Source organism: Xenopus laevis, chromosome 8L (assembly GCF_017654675.1).
Source record: "Xenopus laevis strain J_2021 chromosome 8L, Xenopus_laevis_v10.1, whole genome shotgun sequence".
Classification (NCBI taxonomy): Eukaryota; Metazoa; Chordata; class Amphibia; order Anura; family Pipidae; genus Xenopus; species Xenopus laevis.
Window position 1 is genome coordinate 132,518,592 of NC_054385.1, and position 22,569 is coordinate 132,541,160.

Below are 22,569 nucleotides of genomic sequence, written 5' to 3' on the forward strand. Positions count from 1 at the left end.
TTGGACAACTTTCTTGGCTGGTCGGCCTTTCCCTGTATCCACTGCAGCTCAATGGGTCAGTTTAACAGACGGATTGTTTCACCTTTCCTTTGGGCAAATGGAGGGGCCCCTGTTATTTATAGAGCCAGCATTGCACTTCCAGGCAAATACCCAAGTTTCCAAACATTCTGCAGGAGCGACTGTTACGGACGCAACTCTGGCTGCAGGAATGAGGTTTTCAGGATTTCCCAGTCATGTCATTATTGCCAAGAGACAGTTCAAGCAGAGACGCTCTACAACTCCCAGAAAACCCTGAGAGCTAAAGGGAGTTGTAGTGTAACAGGAATGCACCAACCTGCTGCCGTCTGTTTATAAACACACATAATATATATATACACCCAGCAGCATGGCACACACAGTCCTGCATTTACCCCCCCATACAGTCTGCAGATAGACTGGCACAGACCCATCAGTGTGAGACTGGCACCTACATATCCCTGAATTGAAACAATCCACATTCCTACTAAATATACATCCCAAACCTGCGCACACACCCACCCCAACACCTGTTTGTAAGTGTACCCCCTACTGTAAATGATAAGGATATTAGAAGTCACTGAGGGGTTGTTCTGTGACCATATAAAGACACAAGGCTGCAGGCTGAGTTATACAGGGAACTCTGAGTATCACTCATGTATTATAAGGGATAATGTACCCCCCTACTGTAAATGATAAGGATATTAGAAGTCACTGAGGGGTTGTTCTGTGACCATATAAAGGCACAAGGCTGCAGGCTGAGTTATACAGGGAACTCTGAGTATCACTCATGTATTATAAGGGATAATGTACCCCCTACTGTAAATGATAAGGATATTAGAAGTCACTGAGGGGTTGTTCTGTGACCATATAAAGGCACAAGGCTGCAGGCTGAGTTATACAGGGAACTCTGAGTATCACTCATGTATTATAAGGGATAATGTACCCCCTACTGTAAATGATAAGGATATTAGAAGTCTCTGAAGGGTTAATTAACATATGGATTAACGAGTGAAAGTGGAATAAAGTAATGAGGATTATGAAACATCTATTCCAATGATTGTTGGGCCAATTCTCACCACACCCCAAAACATTTTTGGGAGATTTCCCAATTCTCAGCAATTGTTACGCAGGTAAAATCAACCGGAAATACAGAAACAGAATTTGTCACTTGCCCGCAGGGACCAACAAAGTGATTTCACCCTGAAATTGTACTGCCAATTGGATCAGTAGTCACCCGAAATGCCCTCAGAACCTCTGCTCACACTCACACTCACCCCAAATCTCTCAGGCTCCATTGGGTTTGGTGCAGGGGTTCCCTTTAGCTACGAGTCTGAATTCAGTGACCAGTAACTTTAGTGTGAAATGTATGAATGTCCCACTCAGGTTTCCCTTTAATACAATATCCAAATTCTATTTCCTCATTGGCACTGCCACCTCTAACTGTCACATTGTGCCACACTATAAGTTTCCTTACCCCCCAAACCCTCCTCAGTTACCCCCTTCTGCCACAAACACCCGTCCCATGGCCTGAGCCAAGAGAGAGATATTAGTGATGACAGAACCAACTGGACCCCTATATGGAGACTTCATTTTATGGTCAGAGAATGGATGTCACTGCTGGTTGTGGCCTCCTAATAAACATAAACAAGTCACTGCCGTTAGTACACACCTGTCCCAGGTACATTCCTCAGCCCTTAGGCTCATTATGGGAGGGCAGTGGCGACTAGAATGTGTTCAGCCCAACTGCGTGAAAACAAACTTGGTTGCCACATTGAAGTCCCTCGTGCCCAGAGCCTGACTCATTCTATTGTCCCAGCTTTTGGCAATGAGAACAGAACCTCCCATTCAGACAGAAACCCAAGATATCAATGAAACCTGAAACATCCCCCAATCACAGACAAGACTAAAATTGTTCAGTTTAACCCCCTCGGTCACCCCCAGTACCAAAGCTCTGCCCGACATCATGTGACACAGGAGACGATCACCCCCCCAATCTTGCCCTGGGCACGAGGATCCAATTACATTATACAGACATTCTGATATCGGCCCTGCAGGGAACGAACCAGTTCCACTACAACAGGTAACAGAATCCAATTTCCATAGAAACAGACTAACACAGAGTTGCAGTTGGGCATCTGCATAATGAAATGAGAGAACAGGGAAATCTATGCAAATAAGTGAGATGTGTGTTTCATGGTCACATAATGTGGTACCGGGATCTGTAGAACTAATTCCTCTATCTGGACTGATAACTACAAAACAGAGACTCTGTGTCCTCTGACCATCCCCTGCCCCTCATGTCTCATCAACTTATCCTCTCTCTGCTCCCAAATTCTCCCCATCCTCCCTTTTCTCTCCCCTTCTATATTTCTCCTCTCCCCCATTTGTCTCTCTACTCCCTAACCCCCTTTCCCTTCTCTCCTTCTGTCTCTCATCCCCTCTCCTTTCCTCCCCCGACTGTTTGGCCTTACTCTCCCCCATCCTCCCTCTTCTCTCCCCTTCTATATTTCTCCTCTCCCCCATTTGTCTCTCTACTCCCTAACCCCCTTTCCCTTCTCCTTCTGTCTCTCATCCCATCTCCTTTCCTCCCCCGACTGTTTGGTCTTACGCTCCCCCATCCTCCCTCTTCTCTTCCCTTCTATATTTCTCCTCTACCCCATTTGTCTCTCTACTCCCTAACCCTTCTCTCCTTCTGTCTCTCATCCCCTCTACATTCCTTTCCTCCCCCGACTGTTTGGCCTTACTCTCCCCCATCCTCCCTCTTCTCTCCCCTTCTATATTTCTCCTCTCCCCCATTTGTCTCTACTCCCTAACCCCCTTTCCCTTCTCCTTCTGTCTCTCATCCCATCTCCTTTCCTCCCCCGACTGTTTGGTCTTACGCTCCCCCATCCTCCCTCTTCTCTTCCCTTCTATATTTCTCCTCTACCCCATTTGTCTCTCTACTCCCTAACCCTTCTCTCCTTCTGTCTCTCATCCCCTCTCCTTTCCTTTTCTCCCCCAACTGTTTGGCCTTACTCTCCCCCATCCTCCCTCTTCTCTCCCCTTCTATATTTCTCCTCTCCCCCATTTGTCTCTCTACTCCCTAACCCCCTTTCCCTTCTCTCCTTCTGTCTCTCATCCCCTCTCCTTTCCTCCCCCGACTGTTTGGCCTTACTCTCCCCCATCCTCCCTCTTCTCTCCCCTTCTATATTTCTCCTCTCCCCCATTTGTCTCTACTCCCTAACCCCCTTTCCCTTCTCCTTCTGTCTCTCATCCCATCTCCTTTCCTCCCCCGACTGTTTGGTCTTACGCTCCCCCATCCTCCCTCTTCTCTTCCCTTCTATATTTCTCCTCTACCCCATTTGTCTCTCTACTCCCTAACCCTTCTCTCCTTCTGTCTCTCATCCCCTCTCCTTTCCTTTTCTCCCCCAACTGTTTGGCCTTACTCTCCCCCATCCTCCCTCTTCTCTCCCCTTCTATATTTCTCCTCTCCCCCATTTGTCTCTCTACTCCCTAACCCCCTTTCCCTTCTCTCCTTCTGTCTCTCATCCCCTCTCCTTTCCTCCCCCGACTGTTTGGCCTTACTCTCCCCCATCCTCCCTCTTCTCTCCCCTTCTATATTTCTCCTCTCCCCCATTTGTCTCTACTCCCTAACCCCCTTTCCCTTCTCCTTCTGTCTCTCATCCCATCTCCTTTCCTCCCCCGACTGTTTGGTCTTACGCTCCCCCATCCTCCCTCTTCTCTTCCCTTCTATATTTCTCCTCTACCCCATTTGTCTCTCTACTCCCTAACCCTTCTCTCCTTCTGTCTCTCATCCCCTCTCCTTTCCTTTTCTCCCCCAACTGTTTGGTCTTACTCTCCCCCAACTGTTTGGCCTTACTCTCCCCCATCCTCCCTCTTCTCTCCCCTTCTATATTTCTCCTCTCCCCCATTTGTCTCTCTACTCCCTAACCCCCTTTTCCTTCTCTCCTTCTGTCTCTCACCCCCTCTCCTTTCCTTTTCTATTCTCCCGCAACTGTTTGGCCTTACTCTCCCCCAACTGTTTGGCCTTACTCTCCCCCATCCTCCCTCTTCTCTCCCCTTCTATATTTCTCCTCTCCCCCATTTGTCTCTCTACTCCATAACCCCTATTTGATACTAGAACCCAAACACCATTCTAAAGTTATGAATAATGAGAGGTTGGTGTTGGGCAGAGCAGAGAGGCAAGAGTTAAGTAGGCATGGGAGGTTTCTCACTCAGACTTGGGTGGTGTCCCACTCCCTTTAGAGCCTTCATCCCGTGACTCATCTTCACTGCAGCCCAAGTGTCTGTGACGAGAATGGAAAAACCACGAGCAGAGCAGTTTGTTACAGTTTATATGTGGGTTGCTCCGGTGATGGAGCTGAGTGGGTTTGGGCTCTGCTGCCTGGTATTTCCTTTCTCTCCCTCTGCCACGTCAGGGACTGGATTTAGTATCTCCCAGAAATACACGTCTAACCTCAGATCTGCTGCTGTAGCTGTGGGTGTGCGGCAATAATACTGTGTATATTCATTATAGTAATTTGTATCCAATCCCAAGCCTTGTACAGCCCAGGCCTTTAGCACGGGGTACCCCAAACCTGGGACTCATAAAGAACTGTGAACAGACATAGGGACATTTATACAGAGAAGGAATGTTCTGGGCACACAATATGCTATACCCTCATACTGTACTGTCTAAGGGAATCAATATGGCACCTCCTCCTCCCATATGTATAAATACAAATACACAGAGAAGGAATGTTCTGGGCACACAATAAGCTATACCCTCATACTGTACTGTCTAAGGGAATCAATATGGCACCTCCTCCTCCCATATGTATAAATACAAATACACAGAGAAGGAATGTTCTGGGCACACAATAAGCTATACCCTCATACTGTACTGTCTAAGGGAATCAATATGGCACCTCCTCCTCCAATATGTATAAATACAAATATACAGAGAAGGAATGTTCTGGGCACACAATAAGCTATACCCTCATACTGTACTGTCTAAGGGAATCAATATGGCCCCTCCTCCCTTATGTATAAATACAAATATACAGAGAAGGAATGTTCTGGGCACACAATAAGCTATACCCTCATACTGTACTGTCTAAGGGAATCAATATGGCACCTCCTCCTCCCATATATATATAAATACAAATATACAGAGAAGGAATGTTCTGGGCACACAATAAGCTATACCCTCATACTGTACTGTCTAAGGGAATCAATATGGCACCTCCTCCCATATGTATAAATACAAATATACAGAGAAGGAATGTTCTGGGCACACAATAAGCTATACCCTCATACTCAGGACCGCCATCAGAAATCGAAGGGCCCCATACGACAAAATTTCCTGGGCCCCCTTGGCTGCGCCCACCGCTAGCCCCACCTACAGGAACACAGGTCCGCCCCCCACCACACAGTAAAAAAAACAAGAAAAATATTGGTGGCTAAGGTTCCCATATGTTAATAAAAAATAAAAAAACATTTGTGGCCAGCCCCCCCCCCGCCATTATAAAATATTGGTGGCTAGGACCCCACATGCGGAAAAAAAATTGGTGGCCAGCCCCCCCCACATTATAAGAAAATTGGTGGCCAGGGCCCCTTAAACATCCCGAAGTCAGCAGCTCTCAGAAAGATGGGGGGCCCGGCTTATCAAGTAAGTGTGGCCGGGCCCCCCTTACCCTCGGGGCCCCCTACAACTCTCCCCCCTGTCCCCCCCCTGATGGCGGCCCTGCTCATACTGTACTGTCTAAGGGAATCAATATGGCACCTCCTCCTCCCATATGTATAAATACAAATATACAGAGAAGGAATGTTCTGGGCACACAATAAGCTATACCCTCATACTGTACTGTCTAAGGGAATCAATATGGCACCTCCTCCTCCCATATGTATAAATACAAATATACAGAGAAGGAATGTTCTGGGCACACAATAAGCTATACCCTCATACTGTACTGTCTAAGGGAATCAATATGGCACCTCCTCCTCCCATATGTATAAATACAAATATACAGAGAAGGAATGTTCTGGGCACACAATAAGCTATACCCTCATCCTGTACTGTCTAAGGGAATCAATATGGCACCTCCTCCTCCCATATGTATAAATACAAATATACAGAGAAGGAATGTTCTGGGCACACAATAAGCTATACCCTCATACTGTACTGTCTAAGGGAATCAATATGGCACCTCCTCCTCCCATATGTATAAATACAAATATACAGAGAAGGAATGTTCTGGGCACACAATAAGCTATACCCTCATACTGTACTGTCTAAGGGAATCAATATGGCACCTCCTCCCATATGTATAAATACAAATATACAGAGAAGGAATGTTCTGGGCACACAATAAGCTATACCCTCATACTGTACTGTCTAAGGGAATCAATATGGCACCTCCTCCTCCCATATGTATAAATACAAATATACAGAGAAGGAATGTTCTGGGCACACAATAAGCTATACCCTCATACTGTACTGTCTAAGGGAATCAATATGGCACCTCCTCCTCCCATATGTATAAATACAAATATACAGAGAAGGAATGTTCTGGGCACACAATAAGCTATACCCTCATCCTGTACTGTCTAAGGGAATCAATATGGCACCTCCTCCTCCCATATGTATAAATACAAATATACAGAGAAGGAATGTTCTGGGCACACAATAAGCTATACCCTCATACTGTACTGTCTAAGGGAATCAATATGGCACCTCCTCCTCCCATATGTATAAATACAAATATACAGAGAAGGAATGTTCTGGGCACACAATAAGCTATACCCTCATACTGTACTGTCTAAGGGAATCAATATGGCACCTCCTCCCATATGTATAAATACAAATATACAGAGAAGGAATGTTCTGGGCACACAATAAGCTATACCCTCATACTGTACTGTCTAAGGGAATCAATATGGCACCTCCCACCACTATGCAGGTTTAAGACAGTACATTTGGATCATTCTGTAAAGTGGAGTAAGAGTACATATATCACACTGTGAAATTAAACCTGATATCTGTTCTGCCCTATCTGGGCTAATAAATAGTCAGTAGCCATGAGCGTTCCCCTGGCTGTATTGACACAAATCTTATGCCACCCCTATTGTCAACACTTTCTGTGATTAGATCCTGTCCCTGATTAAATATCTCAAGTAAAGAGGTTCCTGAGCCAATTTATTGAGGGACGTCGTCACGTTCCTGTGAACATGTACGAAAATGTGCTCTCATTGGTAACGTCTGAAGGACTGTAAGCTCATGGGATATATTCAGTTTCCGTGGGATCCCTGCTAACCACACACACATGGTTTGTCCCATAAGCTGCTCTATAACTTCTGTATTACACGAGGCTCAAGATAATCCACTTCATCTGCAGTCACATCTATGGGATCCGATATGACCTCTATAAACCGGCCCCTTCTCATAGGCAATAAGCCCACAAATTCTGGCTCATTTGGAATCACCTTCGGCTGTAGATCAAAAAGTGGCAGTGAATGGACTGTATTAACCCTTCCAACCCTGCCCAGTAATTGGCTTCCTTAAAGGAGAACTAAAGCCTAACTAAAGAAGTAGCTAGAAATGTTGTACATGATGTTTTGTGCTTCTGTACCAGCCCAAGGCAACCACAGCCCTTTAGCAGTAAAGATCTGTGTCTCCAAAGATGCCCCAGTAGCTCCCCATCTTCTTTTCTGCTGATTCACTGCACATGCTCTGTGCTGCTGTCACTTACTGAGCTTAGGGACCCACTCACAATATACAGTACACATAGAATAGAAATGTCACAATATAAGGCTGATTAGTAATTAATACACATAATTACTACATGGCAGCACAGAAACCAGTGCAATTAGCATCAGAATTGAATAATCAGCAAACCTGTAGCATCATCTTATATTACAGCCAGGGAAGGTCATTTTCTGCTGGATAATTAGTGACGAGCCCTAAGCTTAGCTTCTCAACAGCCAATCAGAGCCCACTGAGCATGTGAGTGTCACAGACACTTTCCAAGATGGTGACCCCCTGTGACAAGTTTGAAGTCCTGGATCATTGCTGCTATTGACAAGCTCAAACTTTAGCCTCGTGCAATAAGTTCACTATATCAAATAGGACATTTTTAGCCACATTCATTTTTATGGTTTAGTTCTCCTTTAAAGTCCGGGCAAGAATGTGAGTCAGTTGGCAGTGCCAGCAGGAAGGAAGTCTGTTGTGTTGAGTTAAGACACTCGCTCCTTATCCCGGTGCCATTAATTCATGTATTGCCCTCTGGAGTGTCATTATGAGCTGTAACAGGAATACTGCATGGACTGGGTATAGCGCCAGGAAAAAGCATGGCACTGTTGTGTATATGCCACACCCTTGGCACTATATCAGTGGCACTTTAGCATTTGCATTATATTATTGGCACTATATCATGGGCACTATATCATTGACACTATATTATCGACACTATATAATTTGCATTATATTATTGGCACTATATCATTGACACTATATCATTGGCACTATATCATGGGCACTATATTATTAACACTATATCATTGGCACTATATCATTGACACTATATCATTGGCACTATATAATTTGCATTATATCATTGACACTATATCATTGACACTATATCATGGGCACTATATCATGGGCACTATATCATTGACACTATATCATTTGCACTATATCATTGCCATTATATAATTGGCACTATATCATGGGCACTATATCATCATTAACACTATATCATTTGCATTATATCATTGGCACTATATAATTGACACTATATCATTGGCACTATATCATGGGCACTATATCATGGGCACTATATCTTTGACACTATATCATTGATACTATATCATTGACACTATATCATGGGCACTATATCATGGGCACTATATTATTGACACTATATCATGGGCACTATATTATTGACACTATATCATTGACACTACAGTATATCATTGACACTATATCATGGGCACTATATCATTGACACTATATCATTGGTACTATATCATTGACACTATATCATGGGCACTATATCAAGGGCACTATATTATTGACACTATATCATTGACACTATATCATGGGCACTATATCATTGGCACTATATCATTGGTACTATATCATTGACACTATATAATTTGCATTATATCATTAAACACTATATCACTGACACTATATCATTGGTACTACATCATTGACATTATATCATGGGCACTATATTATTGACACTATCATGGGCACTATATTATTGACACTATATCATTGACACTATATCATTGGCACTATATCTTTGGCACTATATCGTTGGCACTATATCATGGGCACTATATCATGGGTCCTATATTATTGACACTATATCATTGACACTATTTCATGGGCACTATATCATTGGTACTATATCATTGACACTATATCATTGGTACTACATCATTGACATTATATCATGGGCACTATATTATTGACACTATCATGGGCACTATATTATTGACACTATATCATTGACACTATATCATGGGCACTATATTATTGACACTATATCATTGGCACTATATCGTTGGCACTATATCATTGGCACTATATCGTTGGCCCTTTATCTTTGGCACTATATCATTGGCACTATATCATTGACACTATATCATTGACACTATACCATTGACACTATATAATTGGCACTATATCATGGGCACTAAATCATTGACACTATATCATTGGCACTATATCATTGGCACTATATCATTGACACTATACCATTGACACTATACCATTGACACTATATAATTGGCACTATATAATTGGCACTATATAATTGGCACTATATCATGGGCACTAAATCATTGACACTATATCATTGGCACTATATCATTGGCACTATAGGGACAGTCTGTACTAAGGAACAGCTGAGGGAACTGACACTCATTAAACAGCCAAAGCAGCAGCTGCAGAACAAGCTCTTACCCCCCCCCCATGCCCTGGCATCACTATTTACATAGGGAAATATTATCCCTAGAATAAAGGCTGATTCTATTGTATCAGTGTGTGGGGGGGGTCTATAGACAGGGGCATTTGGGAATAACCAACTCAATGCCCCCCCACTTCCCTGTGACTCACTGGTTAACCCCGACAAAGAGGAATTTAAATTAAAATAAAATGAGGTGGAAAATTGTATCGTGTCCCAAATTCAATGAGCCCCGGGGCCCAAACAATGAGTTTTATAGGATCTGGGAACGGCACAACTGAGTCTCTAATGTTCTTTGTTCTCTTGTGCAACACGAAGCATCGCATCTACGCCACCCCCTCAATATCTACAGCACAGCACCGGCTTGTGAACTACATCTCCCACAACCCCATGCAGCCCCAAGCATAGGGATAAACATTAATCTGCCTTATTTAAGGGGAAATTACTCTCACACTCACGACTGTGCCAATTTAACCCAAAACAGATTGAAAAACCCGACAAATTGTAGATCTTTTTAATAAAATACGCCATTGTAGAGTTTACTTCAAAGTTATTTCCCCTGTTACAGGAATGTGGCCAAAGCAGAAGGGACTCAGCTTCATGAGAATTCTGGGTCAGAAAAGTGCTGATCACACTGGGCACATACCAGGCATGTCGGGCGGAGCCCATGTCATGTATTAAGGGGGGGGGAGTAGAGACTGTACCTATTATATATATTATATAGGCCCACGTGGGACCTGCAGAAGGCTCTGTTTGTCAGTACATTTGTGTCTGAAACCTGCCCCTCCCCCATCCAGAATTTGAGCAGTTGCTTCTTTTATTATTATTATTATTATAAGGAATCCCAGTAGAATCCATGAAGCCTTTAGTTCCCCTTTAAAACAAAATAAGCAGTGTTACATAAGGTGAGATCAGTAATGATTATCTATCACTTCTTTCCAAATTGTGCCCAAGTGCTGTGATCCTTTCACCTTCCCAGAACCCCTTAATCGGCTCCCAGTAGCCTTTCCTGTAAAAAAAATACCGGCCTTCCAATATATTTATCTTTATTCCCTATTAATAACATTGGGATCACTGACCTTCCTATATATTTATCTTTATTCCCTATTAATAACATTGGGATCACTGACCTTCCTATATATTTATCTTTATTCCCTATTAATAACATTGGGATCACTGACCTTCCTATATATTTATCTTTATTCCCTATTAATAACATTGGGATCACTGACCTTCCTATATATTTATCTTTATTCCCTATTAATAACATTGGGATCACTGACCTTCCTATATATTTATCTTTATTCCCTATTAATAACATTGGGATCACTGACCTTCCTATATATTTATCTTTATTCCCTATTAATAACATTGGGATCACTGACCTTCCTATATATTTATCTTTATTCCCTATTAATAACATTGGGATCACTGACCTTCCTATATATTTATCTTTATTCCCTATTAATAACATTGGAATCAACCATCATATTTACCGGCCAGGTGGCAACCTTAGTTCCCAGGGAGGGCCCCAAGGAGGAGGGGGAATTCTTAAACCTGATCCAGCGGCTTCTTTCTCTGCTGAGATGTCACATGTTTGGCACAAAGTAGAAATGTTTAAGGGAAATAGAAAGTGAAAGGAACTTTCCTCCCCTCCCCCTATGGCTATAATGGTTTAACCCTCATGGGCTCAGTGCCTAATATCAAGGCTCAGTAGGTCTGATTCCTCCCAATTACCATTCCAGAGCACCTGATCTTCCAGTTACTTTACATCATTAATGCTCTCCCAGTTAAATAGACCCCCGGGTATCTGAGCACGGGAGATGCCATACTGCTTCCCTAAACGGCTGAGAGCTGCCATATGTTTTGCAATACGAGGCAGTATCCAGGCACAGCTATAGTCCAGGGAACCCCGAGTGATACAAAGAGACAGCGCTGATGCATGTAGGCAATTCTATAGCAACTCCATTTGTACCTTAAAGGGGAAGTAACACATAAAAGTCTTTCATACTGTAAACAAAATTGGGATTTCCCTGTGGGGTGAGTAATGTTACAGCCCTTGTCTTTATATTCATTCAGTAGGATGTTGCGGGAACAGGTTCTTTCTATCTGAATACTTTGTACTCTGCCGCCTGCTGTTTCTAGTAAATACGGTTTCCGTGTACCTCGTATACACTATCCAGATACAATGTCTCTTTAAAGGGGAACTCCACCGAAGAAATAAAAAATATCACTGTACCAATGAAACAACACAGGGTTTAATGCACAATTGCTGTGGAAATAGGGAAACTTCCCGGCTCTCTGGGGATAATGAGTCCCAAGCTGGATACTCCCTGGGGTGGGTCAGTGTCTCATTATGGTTAATAAACAGGTTGGTGTTTGTCTGGTTTCTATTAAATAGGTTGTTCACCTTTGAGTTAACTGTTAGTAAGATGTAGAGAGGAATATTCTGAGACAATTTGTAATTGGTTTTCCTTTTTTATTATTTATGGATTTTGAGTTTTTTATTCAGCAGCTCTCCAGTTTGTAATTTCAGCAGTCTGGTTGCTAGGGCTCAACTTACCCTAGCAACCATGCATTGATTTGAATAAGAGGCTGGAATATGAACAGGAGAGGCCTGAATAGAAAGAAGTAATAAAAATCAGCAGTAATGATAAATATGTAGCCTTACAGAGCATTTGTTTTTAGATGGGGTCAGTGACCCCTATTTGAAAACTTGGAAGAGTCATAAGAAGGCAAATAATTAAAAAAAACTATAAAAAAAATTAAATAATGGCGACCAATTGCAAAGTTTCTTAGAATTTACCCTTCTGTAACATATTAAACGTTAACTTTAAAGGGGTTGTTCACTTTACAAACACTTTTTTCAATTCAGTTTTCAGATTGTTCCCCAGAAATACAGACTTTTTTCAGTTATTTTCCATTATTTATTTTGTACTGTTTTTCCAAAATCTAAGTGTAAAGTTGAATGTTGGTGTCTCTGGTGTTTGAGTCTGACAGCTCAGTAATTCAGGGGCAAACTCTGGACTGTTATAATTTTACAACATTTAGTTGATACATTTAGTTGATACAATTAGTTGATCCATTTCTCAGCAGCATCTCTGGAGTATCAGTAACTATTGTATCAAGTCTAACAGCTGTCTGTAATGAAACCCAGAGATTCTGCTCAGCAGGGACAAAGATAAGAAATGTAGCGACTAAATGTATCAATTTAGAACAGTTTACAGGGTCGGCGACCCCCCTCCTAGGGCTGGTTCAGAAGGTGAAAAATGACACTTTACACTTCAATATTAGAAAAACGCTGACACATAGAAAATAGAAAGTAATTGGAAAAAGTCGTTATTTCTGGTGATCTATCTGAAAACAACTAGGTGTTTGAAGGTGAACCATCTCTTTAAGGTGAACCACTCCCTTTAACTGGGCACCACTATGGGGCATTGTTTGGGCACATGAAGGGAAATATTTCAGCTGCAAAGCCCAGAGCAGCCCATTTGTTGTGTCTTCCCTTCCTAAAGACTGACCTTTGCTGGAGAATGCAGCGGCACCCACGCAGGCCACATTGTATGGGACTGTGCCAACTGCAGCCGTAGCCATGAGGGCTGGAAGCCAGATTTAAATTCCCTCCTGGCATCAAATCAGCCCTTGTCCGAAGCAGTTGTTTGGGGGACAGTGTGAGGGTCCCCTGGTAGTTCCTGGGGTGAATCTTGTGTCCTGGCACAAAGCAGTGGGCACATGGAGCAATGCCAATCCCAATAGGGGTGCAAGTAGGAATAGTATTGAATGATACTCACAGCTTGGGGACTGTAAGTACAGTAGGAAGAAAGGGGTGTGGCTGTCCCTTATCCCCCCAAAACTAAATACAAAAGGGAATGACCCACAATTCAGCTGCAAACTGTTGGTGCAGTAGGGGAAGAGGAGGGGCTGCCTTTTTAGATTGTGAGTACCAAAAAACATGCCCATAATGTCAATACTTAAAGGATAAGTAAACCTTTAAAATAAGTGATTTTAAAACTGATGAGGGGGCTATTTTAATCAATTTGCAATTTACATTCATTATTTGTTTTCTTTTAATTCCAAGATATTAAGGGATACATGTGCTGTTAATATGAATGAATTTTGTTACAACAGCGCCACCTGCTGGTCAGTTTCCCACCAGTCTGACCAGCAAGTAGTCAAGGAAGTTGTCAGGAGAAAGAAAGAGGCTGATGTTCTTCTGTTTAGGAATAAAATTAGAAACCTTTCTCACATCTTTCCTAAGCAGAAGAACATCAGAGCAGCCTCTTTCTTTCTCCTGACAACTTCCTTGACTACTTGCTGGTCAGACTGGTGGGAAACTGACCAGCAGGTGGCACTGTTGTAACAAAATTCATTTATATTAACAGTACATATATCCCTTAAAGGGATACTGTCATGGGGAAAAACATTTTTTTCAAAATGCACCAGTTAATAGTGCGGCTCCAGCAGAATTCTGCACTGAAATCCATTTCTCAAAAGAGCAAACAGATTTTTTTATATTCAGTTTTGAAATCTGACATGGGGCTAGACATATTGTCAGTTTCCCAGCTGCCCCAAGTCATTTGACTTGTGCTCTGATAAACTTCAATCACTCTTTACTGCTGTACTGCAAGTTGGAGTGATATCACCCCCTCCCTTTTCCCCCCCAGCAGCCAAACAACAGAACAATGGGAAGGTAACCAGATAACAGCTCCCTAACACAAGATAACAGCTGCCTGGTAGATCTAAGAACAACACTCAATAGTAAAATCCAGGTCCCACTGAGACACATTCAGTTACATTGAGAAGGAAAAACACCAGCCTGCCAGAAAGCATTTCTCTCCTAAAGTGCAGGCACAAGTCACATGACTGGGGGCAGCTGGGAAATTGACAATATGTCTAGCCCCATGTCAGATTTCAAAATGGAATATAAAAAAATCAGTTTGCTCTTTTGAGAAATGGATTTCAGTGCAGAATTCTGCTGGAGTAGCACTATTAACTGATGCGTTTTGAAAAAAACATGTTTTCTGATGACAGGATCCCTTTAATATCTTGGAATAAAAACAAAATAAATAATAAACGTACATGACAAAAGTGCTTAACATAGCACCCTTATCAATTTTTCATTCACTTATTTTAAAGATTTACTTATCCTTATTATATTGGAATTAAAACAAAATAAATATTGAATGTACATTGCAAAAGTGCTTAAAATAGCCCCCTCATCAGTTTTACATTCACTTATTTTAAAGGTTCACTTATCCTTTAAGTGGTGAGGCTTTACTACTGCCCCCCAATATAAACACATCAGTGCAGAAGGGTATGAGTCTGTCCTACTGTTCCTCCCCAGATGGTAAATGGATGGCTCCATGTTGTGAGGTGGGTGTTGGGTTAGCGCAGTGAATTTGGGTGCCCATCCCAAAGGCCAATGAAGGTGCGGTGCCTATTTAGTATATTAAAATACCTGGAACTATAATGGGTGACAAGCTGGTAGTGAAGAACAGGCTGGGGCCGGCCTATCATTCTAGCCCCTCCCACAACTTTCAAGTATAAGGGGGGAGTGGGTGTGGCTGCCCTTAATTAAACCCCCAAATTAAATGGGACTGCGGGTGGTCAGAGTTGTATGGGTGGGCAGCACTGATCATAATAATAATATACCCCCCCATATATATTGGGCATGGGGGGCAAGGCATCCCAGTTCAGCAGGGGAGTCACGGGCGGAGCAAGGGGGGGTGTCAGGGCTCAGACATGTCAGGAATTTACTCTCACCTGTAACAGGAATGTCTGGGTGGGACCTTAGTCACATGGCTGGGGGGTGCAGGTTGTAGCTGGCGCTTACAGGTAAAGGAAAGGGGCGGAGTCTTAGAGGTGCTTAGCAGTATGACACTTTCACTAGGAGTCTGGCAGTTTTGTGCAGCTCAGGGGGAGACGAGTAATTCATAATTAAATGCAAGAGACTGAAATCACCCCTCCCCCCAGAAATGAAAGTCCCATGATCCAAGAGAGGATGATCTTTACTCTTGTACTGTATAGTAACTGATATGGCAGCTCCCTCCCACATGTATAATATACAGGAATATTCCATATACTGCAATGCAGGGAAGCCGGCCAATAACAGCCCTGCGTCACATAATAATGCACTTCCTTGATTTCCCAGCATGCCTTGGGCTCCACGCAACATGTTTCCTAATTACAGGGGAGGGGGCTGATTAATTTAAGGCAGATCCTGGGAAGCGACTGTGCAAGGAAATCTGTGTAACTGCTGTAAAATGAGCGGCCAGACTCCCGCCTCTTGGCTTGGGAGAGCAAAGTCTGGTTTTTCCCGGGATCTGAGGAAAACACAAGACCATATAAGGGAATTCTGTGTCTGTGGTTGGACTGCAACTCCCAGCATCCTTAGTTCAGCAACAGCAGCAGAGAGTTGTGCAACGTGGATGCATTGGTGACTATTTCTTGCAACTTGTTGCGCCAACAACCACTCATGTCTGGTAAATATTGTTTTGTGTGCCACAATCTCATGACACAATGGGTGTGACTGTAAGTGCCGGGTGAGATGTACTTACAACCGATAATGAGGAGTAAACAGGGCTGGGCCCAGCATTACATGCCCTTCCCTAGTGCCACTGTTGGGCATCGAGCTGAAACCTTGGCTGAGAGCCCATAGGGAATATCTACATTGGGTTGGCACAGATACAGGGTAAAGTTATTGGTCAAGGGCATCGCTTGTAGGTAGAGTTAGAGTAAGTGGGCACAGCTTTATAGAACCTGCAAGTGCCCGGGTACCACTGAACCAATCCAAAGAGACATTCACTGGAGACGGAGCCCTAAATTGTGTGCCAAATGCAATGGCTGCAATAAGTTCCCTCTGAGTGGGGGCACAGGGTCTCTGTATAGTGGGAGGGCAGGGAGCAAAATAATGTTGTTTTCTATTTTAGCCGCTGACTCCCGGCACAGACTCCCGGCACAGTAGGGACAACACCGAACAGCACAGGGATTATTAATAATGGAATGAGCTCATTGATAAGAAGTGGTGGTACTTGGTATGTAGCGTGTGCCACTCATATATCAATGAATGTCTCTGTAATAACAACTACCACTTCTGTAGGTGTAAAGTCATGTTAGTAGCAAGGGGAATGAGGATCAGACTCCCAGCAGGGGTGGTAGGACTAATACAGTAAAGGAATAGGAGGGAGAGTGAAAGGGAACATAAGGAAGTGATACTTTACAGAAAGGGGGATAGATACAGGGAACAGACTCCCAGCAGGGGTGGTAGGACTAATACAGTAAAGGAATAGGAGGGAGAGTGAAAGGGAACATAAGGAAGTGATACTTTACAGAAAGGGGGATAGATACAGGGAACAGACTCCCAGCAGGGGTGGTAGGACTAATACAGTAAAGGAATAGGAGGGAGAGTGAAAGGGAACATAAGGAAGTGATACTTTACAGAAAGGGGGATATATACAGGGAACAGACTCCCAGCAGGGGTGGTAGGACTAATACAGTAAAGGAATAGGAGGGAGAGTGAAAGGGAACATAAGGAAGTGATACTTTACAGAAAGGGGGATAGATACAGGGAACAGACTCCCAGCAGGGGTGGTAGGACTAATACAGTAAAGGAATAGGAGGGAGAGTGAAAGGGAACATAAGGAAGTGATACTTTACAGAAAGGGGGATATATACAGGGAACAGACTCCCAGCAGGGGTGGTAGGACTAATACAGTAAAGGAATAGGAGGGAGAGGGAAAGGGAACATAAGGAAGTGTTACTTTACAGAAAGGGGGATAGATACAGGGATCAGACTCCCAGCAGGGGTGGTAGGAATAATACAGTAAAGGAATAGGAGGTAGAGTGAAAGGGAACATAAGGAAGTGATACTTTACAGAAAGGGGGATAGATACAGGGAACAGACTCCCAGCAGGGGTGGTGGGACTAATACAGTAAAGGAATAGGAGGGAGAGTGAAAGGGAACATAAGGAAGTGATACTTTACAGAAAGGGGGATAGATACAGGGAACAGACTCCCAGCAGGGGTGGTAGGACTAATACAGTAAAGGAATAGGAGGGAGAGTGAAAGGGAACATAAGGAAGTGATACTTTACAGAAAGGGGGATAGATACAGGGAACAGACTCCCAGCAGGGGTGGTAGGACTAATACAGTAAATTAATAGGAGGGAGAGTGAAAGGGAACATAAGGAAGTGATACTTTACAGAAAGGGGGATAGATACAGGGAACAGACTCCCAGCAGGGTTGGTAGGACTAATACAGTAAAGGAATAGGAGGGAGAGTGAAAGGGAACATAAGGAAGTGATATTTTACAGAAAGGGGGATAGATACAGGGAACAGACTCCCAGCAGGGGTGGTAGGACTAATACAGTAAAGGAATAGGAGGGAGAGTGAAAGGGAACATAAGGAAGTGATACTTTACAGAAAGGGGGATAGATACAGGGAACAGACTCCCAGCAGGGGTGGTAGGACGTAGAAAGGAAGGGTGCAATGGAATTGCTTTACATTTACATGAGGTGCTCCCTAGAGGCAGGTCTGATAATACAAGTAGCAGTGGAATGAGTCAGGTTTGTGCCAGTGTTATGACCATTTATATCCAGGGTACAAATGTAACCGCGCCAGCAGTTGGCACATTCATGGCACAGTCTCCCCTGGGTCCTACCTCGCTTTCAGCTCCTTGTGCTCCTCGCGGATCTTGCTCAGCTCCAGCTGCAGACGAGCCCTCTCCTTGGCCACCGAGTCCAGAGTTTTCCGTGCGTCCGCCAGCTCCGTCTCATACGCCGACTTGATGCCCGTGACCTCGCGGCTGATGACGTCTTCAGACTCGGTGATTCGCAGACGCAGCCCGGCGTTCTCCAGCTCCAGGGAACGCACCTTGTCGATGTAGACGGCCAATCGGTCATTGAGCCCCTGCAGATCTTCCTTCTCCTGCAGGCGGGTGATACGGGTGGGGGAGAGTGGGGTGTGGGTGCTGCGGGTCGCCCGCTTCTGACCTGGGGTCTCCATAGCTTGGTGAATTCACAGCTGACAGTCAGAGTCCTCTGCTTTCCTTCTCCAACTGACAGTCTGATGTGCCCTGTGCCTCCCAGTTACATCCACTCACAACTGCCAGCCCCTGGGAGGGACCCGAGGAGGAGGAGGAGCTTAAAGGGAAAGGAAAACCAAAATCCTTGCATCGCCCCTCACAGCCGGCTGCTTGACGTGAGCCATCTGGGGGACACTGGTTGCCACCTGGCCGGTATCTTACTGGTCTGGCCGGTAAAAATGATGGTTGATCCCAATGTTATTAATAGGGAAAAAAGATCTAGGAAGGCCGGGATTTTCTTCCAGAAAAGGCAGCGACCCTAGGGACACAGCAGCTGCAGAACCTCTATGAGCCGGAGGAGCTGTCACTCACCAATAACACCGGCACTCACCAACGTCTGCACAACTACATGTCCCATCAGCCCCGGCTAGTTTGCTCATCCCTGAATGTTACAGCAGCTTGGATCAATTGTACTTCTGCAGAACTACAACTCCCAGCAACCTCCGGGGGAGGGTCATTTCACAGTCACTTCCCCCCTGCTCCACAAATAAAACCAAAATAAAATCATTATTCAGATTGTAAGCTCTTTTGGCCAGGGCCCTCGTTACCTCTTGCGTTGCTTATTGCTGATGTTTAACCATGTATTGTACAGCACTGCAGAATATTTTGGTGCTTTCTTTCTAATTATTATTATTATTATTATTATTATTATTAATAATAATACAAATAATCAGTGCTGTGTAGGTAAAAACCGGTTCAGCGAGTGGAGAGGAGGGAGGTTTCCATTAGAATTAGATCGTATGTGTCCAACAAATGTGCCCTTTATAGATATTCCATATGGAACCTGGGCTCCTTTATGGGGTACACATATAGGGCCCCACAGTACTAAGTGGGTTCCAGAAAACAGCCTGATAACCCCTAATAGCCAATCAGCAGTTAGCTTTGGATAGCTCAGGGCCGTTGGGTTAATAGAAGCCGCACTCTGATTGGTTACAATGTTACAGAAAGGCTCCCGTGTGTATCAGATTTCCTAATCTTTGGCCCCATAGGAGGGGCCCCGTGGCTTCACCCACACAGGGGACACAACAGCAAGAAGCCTATGACCCAGGGGCACCGAGGCATTTTCTATATGAGTGGATAGTGGGGGTTGGGGGGGAAGGGTATACATTATTTAAAGGGGAAGTTCACCTAAACACCCAGTTTTAGTATGTTTTAGATAGAAGTCCTCTAAAAGTATTTATCTTTGCCTGTTTTCTCTCGCTCTCTCCAGAGTCATTAATGTTTTCCTGTCTGGTTGCCTGGTTAACTGACCCATAGCAACTGACCCTTAGCAACCAGACCAAAGAGCTGTAAATCCTTGTATTTGAAGCCCCTCACACACCCTGCTGAATTGTGCTTAGTACAGGGAATACCTATGCTGTATAGTTTTATGGGATCTCTCTGTACAGACTATGAGCAAACTTAGGGACTGTTCCTGCTGAATTGTGCTTAGTACAGGGAATACCTATGCTGCCATAGTTTTATGGGATCTCTCTGTACAGACTATGAGCAAACTTAGGGGACTGTTCCTGCTGAATTGTGCTTAGTACAAGGAATACCTATGCTGCCATAGTTTTATGGGATCTCTCTGTACAGACTATGAGCAAACTTAGGGACTGTTCCTGCTGAATTGTGCTTAGTACAGAGGAATACCTATGCTGCCATAGTTTTATGGGATCTCTCTGTACAGACTATGAACAAACTTAGGGACTGTTCCTGCTGAATTGTGCTTAGTACAGGGAATATCTATGCTGCCATAGTTTTATACTAACACAATAGGGGAGCTATGAGAGGAGAAGAGAATGGTTGTGGCTATATGAGGGCAATGGCAGATCAGACGAGACTGCAGGGAGCCAGGGAAAGTGTCGTGGAGGCTCATGGGAAGGAATGACACATCCCATTAGACAAATATAAAGGGCAAATAAAGAAGCTGTGATTGGTTCCAGTACAAGGCAGGGGTTGGTACCATGCAGTGGGTTATAGGGTACAATTTAACTCCCCTGTGCCCAGGATACAATGTCACATTCTTGCAGGGAGACACTGTGGGGCCCCAAGTACTTTCATAAGTCTCCCCTGCAAACATGTCTGATGTCTTGCCCACACCCTACAGTGGAAACTCTGAATCCCTTTATCCCCAATTGTTCCCAAACTACATATCCCAGCATCCTCAGCCAACAACTGCCACAATTCTCCCTCTGTGACTTAATATCTATATATAGAGAGAGCTGGGGCTCTGTCAGTGTTGCGTGTCTCAGCTCCGTGACGCTGTATAAACATGTGATTTATCTACACACTCTGTGCACTTTATTTGTCAGTGTTTGGATAAAGAGGGAGCTGTGTACTAAATAGCAACAAGCCCCTCCCTCCTTAAACACTTAAAGGGATACTGTCATGGGAATTTTTTTTTTCAAAATGAATTAGTTAATAGTGCTGCTCCAGCAGAATTCTGCACTGAAATCCATTTCTCAAAAGAGCAAACAGATTTTTTTATATTCAATTTTGAAATCTGACATGGGGCTAGACATATTGTCAATTTCCCAGCTGCCCCCAGTCATGTGACTTGTGCTCTGATACACTTCAGTCTCTCTTTACTGCTGTACTGCAAGTTGGAGTGATATCACCCCCCTCCCTTTCCCCCCCCCCCCAGCAGCCAAACAAAAGAACAATGGGGAGGTAACCAGATAGCAGCTCCCTAACACAAGATAACAGCTGCCTGGTAGATCTAAGAACAGCACTCAATAGTAAAAACCCATGTCCCACTGAGACACATTCAGTTACATTGAGAAGGGAAAACAACAGCCTGCCAGAAAGCAGTTCTCTCCTAAAGTGCAGGCACAAGTCACATGACCAGGGGCAGCTGGGAAATTGACAAAATGTCTAGCCCCATGTCAGATTTCAAAATTGAATATAAAAAAATCTGTTTGCTCTTTTGAGAAATGGATTTCAGTGCAGAATTCTGCTGGAGTAGCACTATTAACTGATGTGTTTTGAAAAAAACATGTTTTCAGATGACAGTATCCCTTTAATGATCAGCTGTCTCTTTATACCGGCAGTTACCCCAATATACTTCTGTAACGCATGGGGGCAACACTGTACCCCTGGGACCCACAGCAAAGTATATTCCTGGGCCCAACTTCCTCACCCCCCATGCACAACCCCTTCAATGAATCACTCATCCCCCCTCTCTTGGTAGGGAATCCCATAACCTGACTGCCCTTACAGTAAAGAACCCCTTCCTATGCTGATGGTGAGATCTCCTTTCCTCCCCACCAATTAATCACTCATTCCCCCTCTCTTGGTAGGGAATCCCATAACCTGACTGCCCTTACAGTAAAGAACCCCTTCCTATGCTGATAGTGAGATCTCCTTTCCTCCCCACCAATGAATCACTCATTCCCCTCTCTTGGTAGGGAATCCCATAACCTGACTGCCCTTACAGTAAAGAACCCCTTCCTATGCTGATGGTGAGATCTCCTTTCCTCCCCACCAATGAATCACTCATTCCCGCTCTCTTGGTAGGAAATCCCATAACCTGAC

At 43.9% G+C, this 22,569-nt stretch overlaps 1 protein-coding gene across 1 annotated transcript in view; it reads right to left on the reverse strand.

The window, feature by feature from the left end:
- lmna.L (lamin A/C L homeolog) overlaps positions 1–18,981 on the reverse strand; it is a 40,179-nt gene extending 21,198 nt beyond the window's left edge. The window contains 1 exon segment of the mRNA NM_001101740.1: positions 18,631–18,981. Within this exon segment, the coding sequence (NP_001095210.1) occupies positions 18,631–18,974 (344 nt within the window). The 5' untranslated portion in view covers positions 18,975–18,981.
- Positions 18,982–22,569: the final 3,588 nt, after the last annotated feature.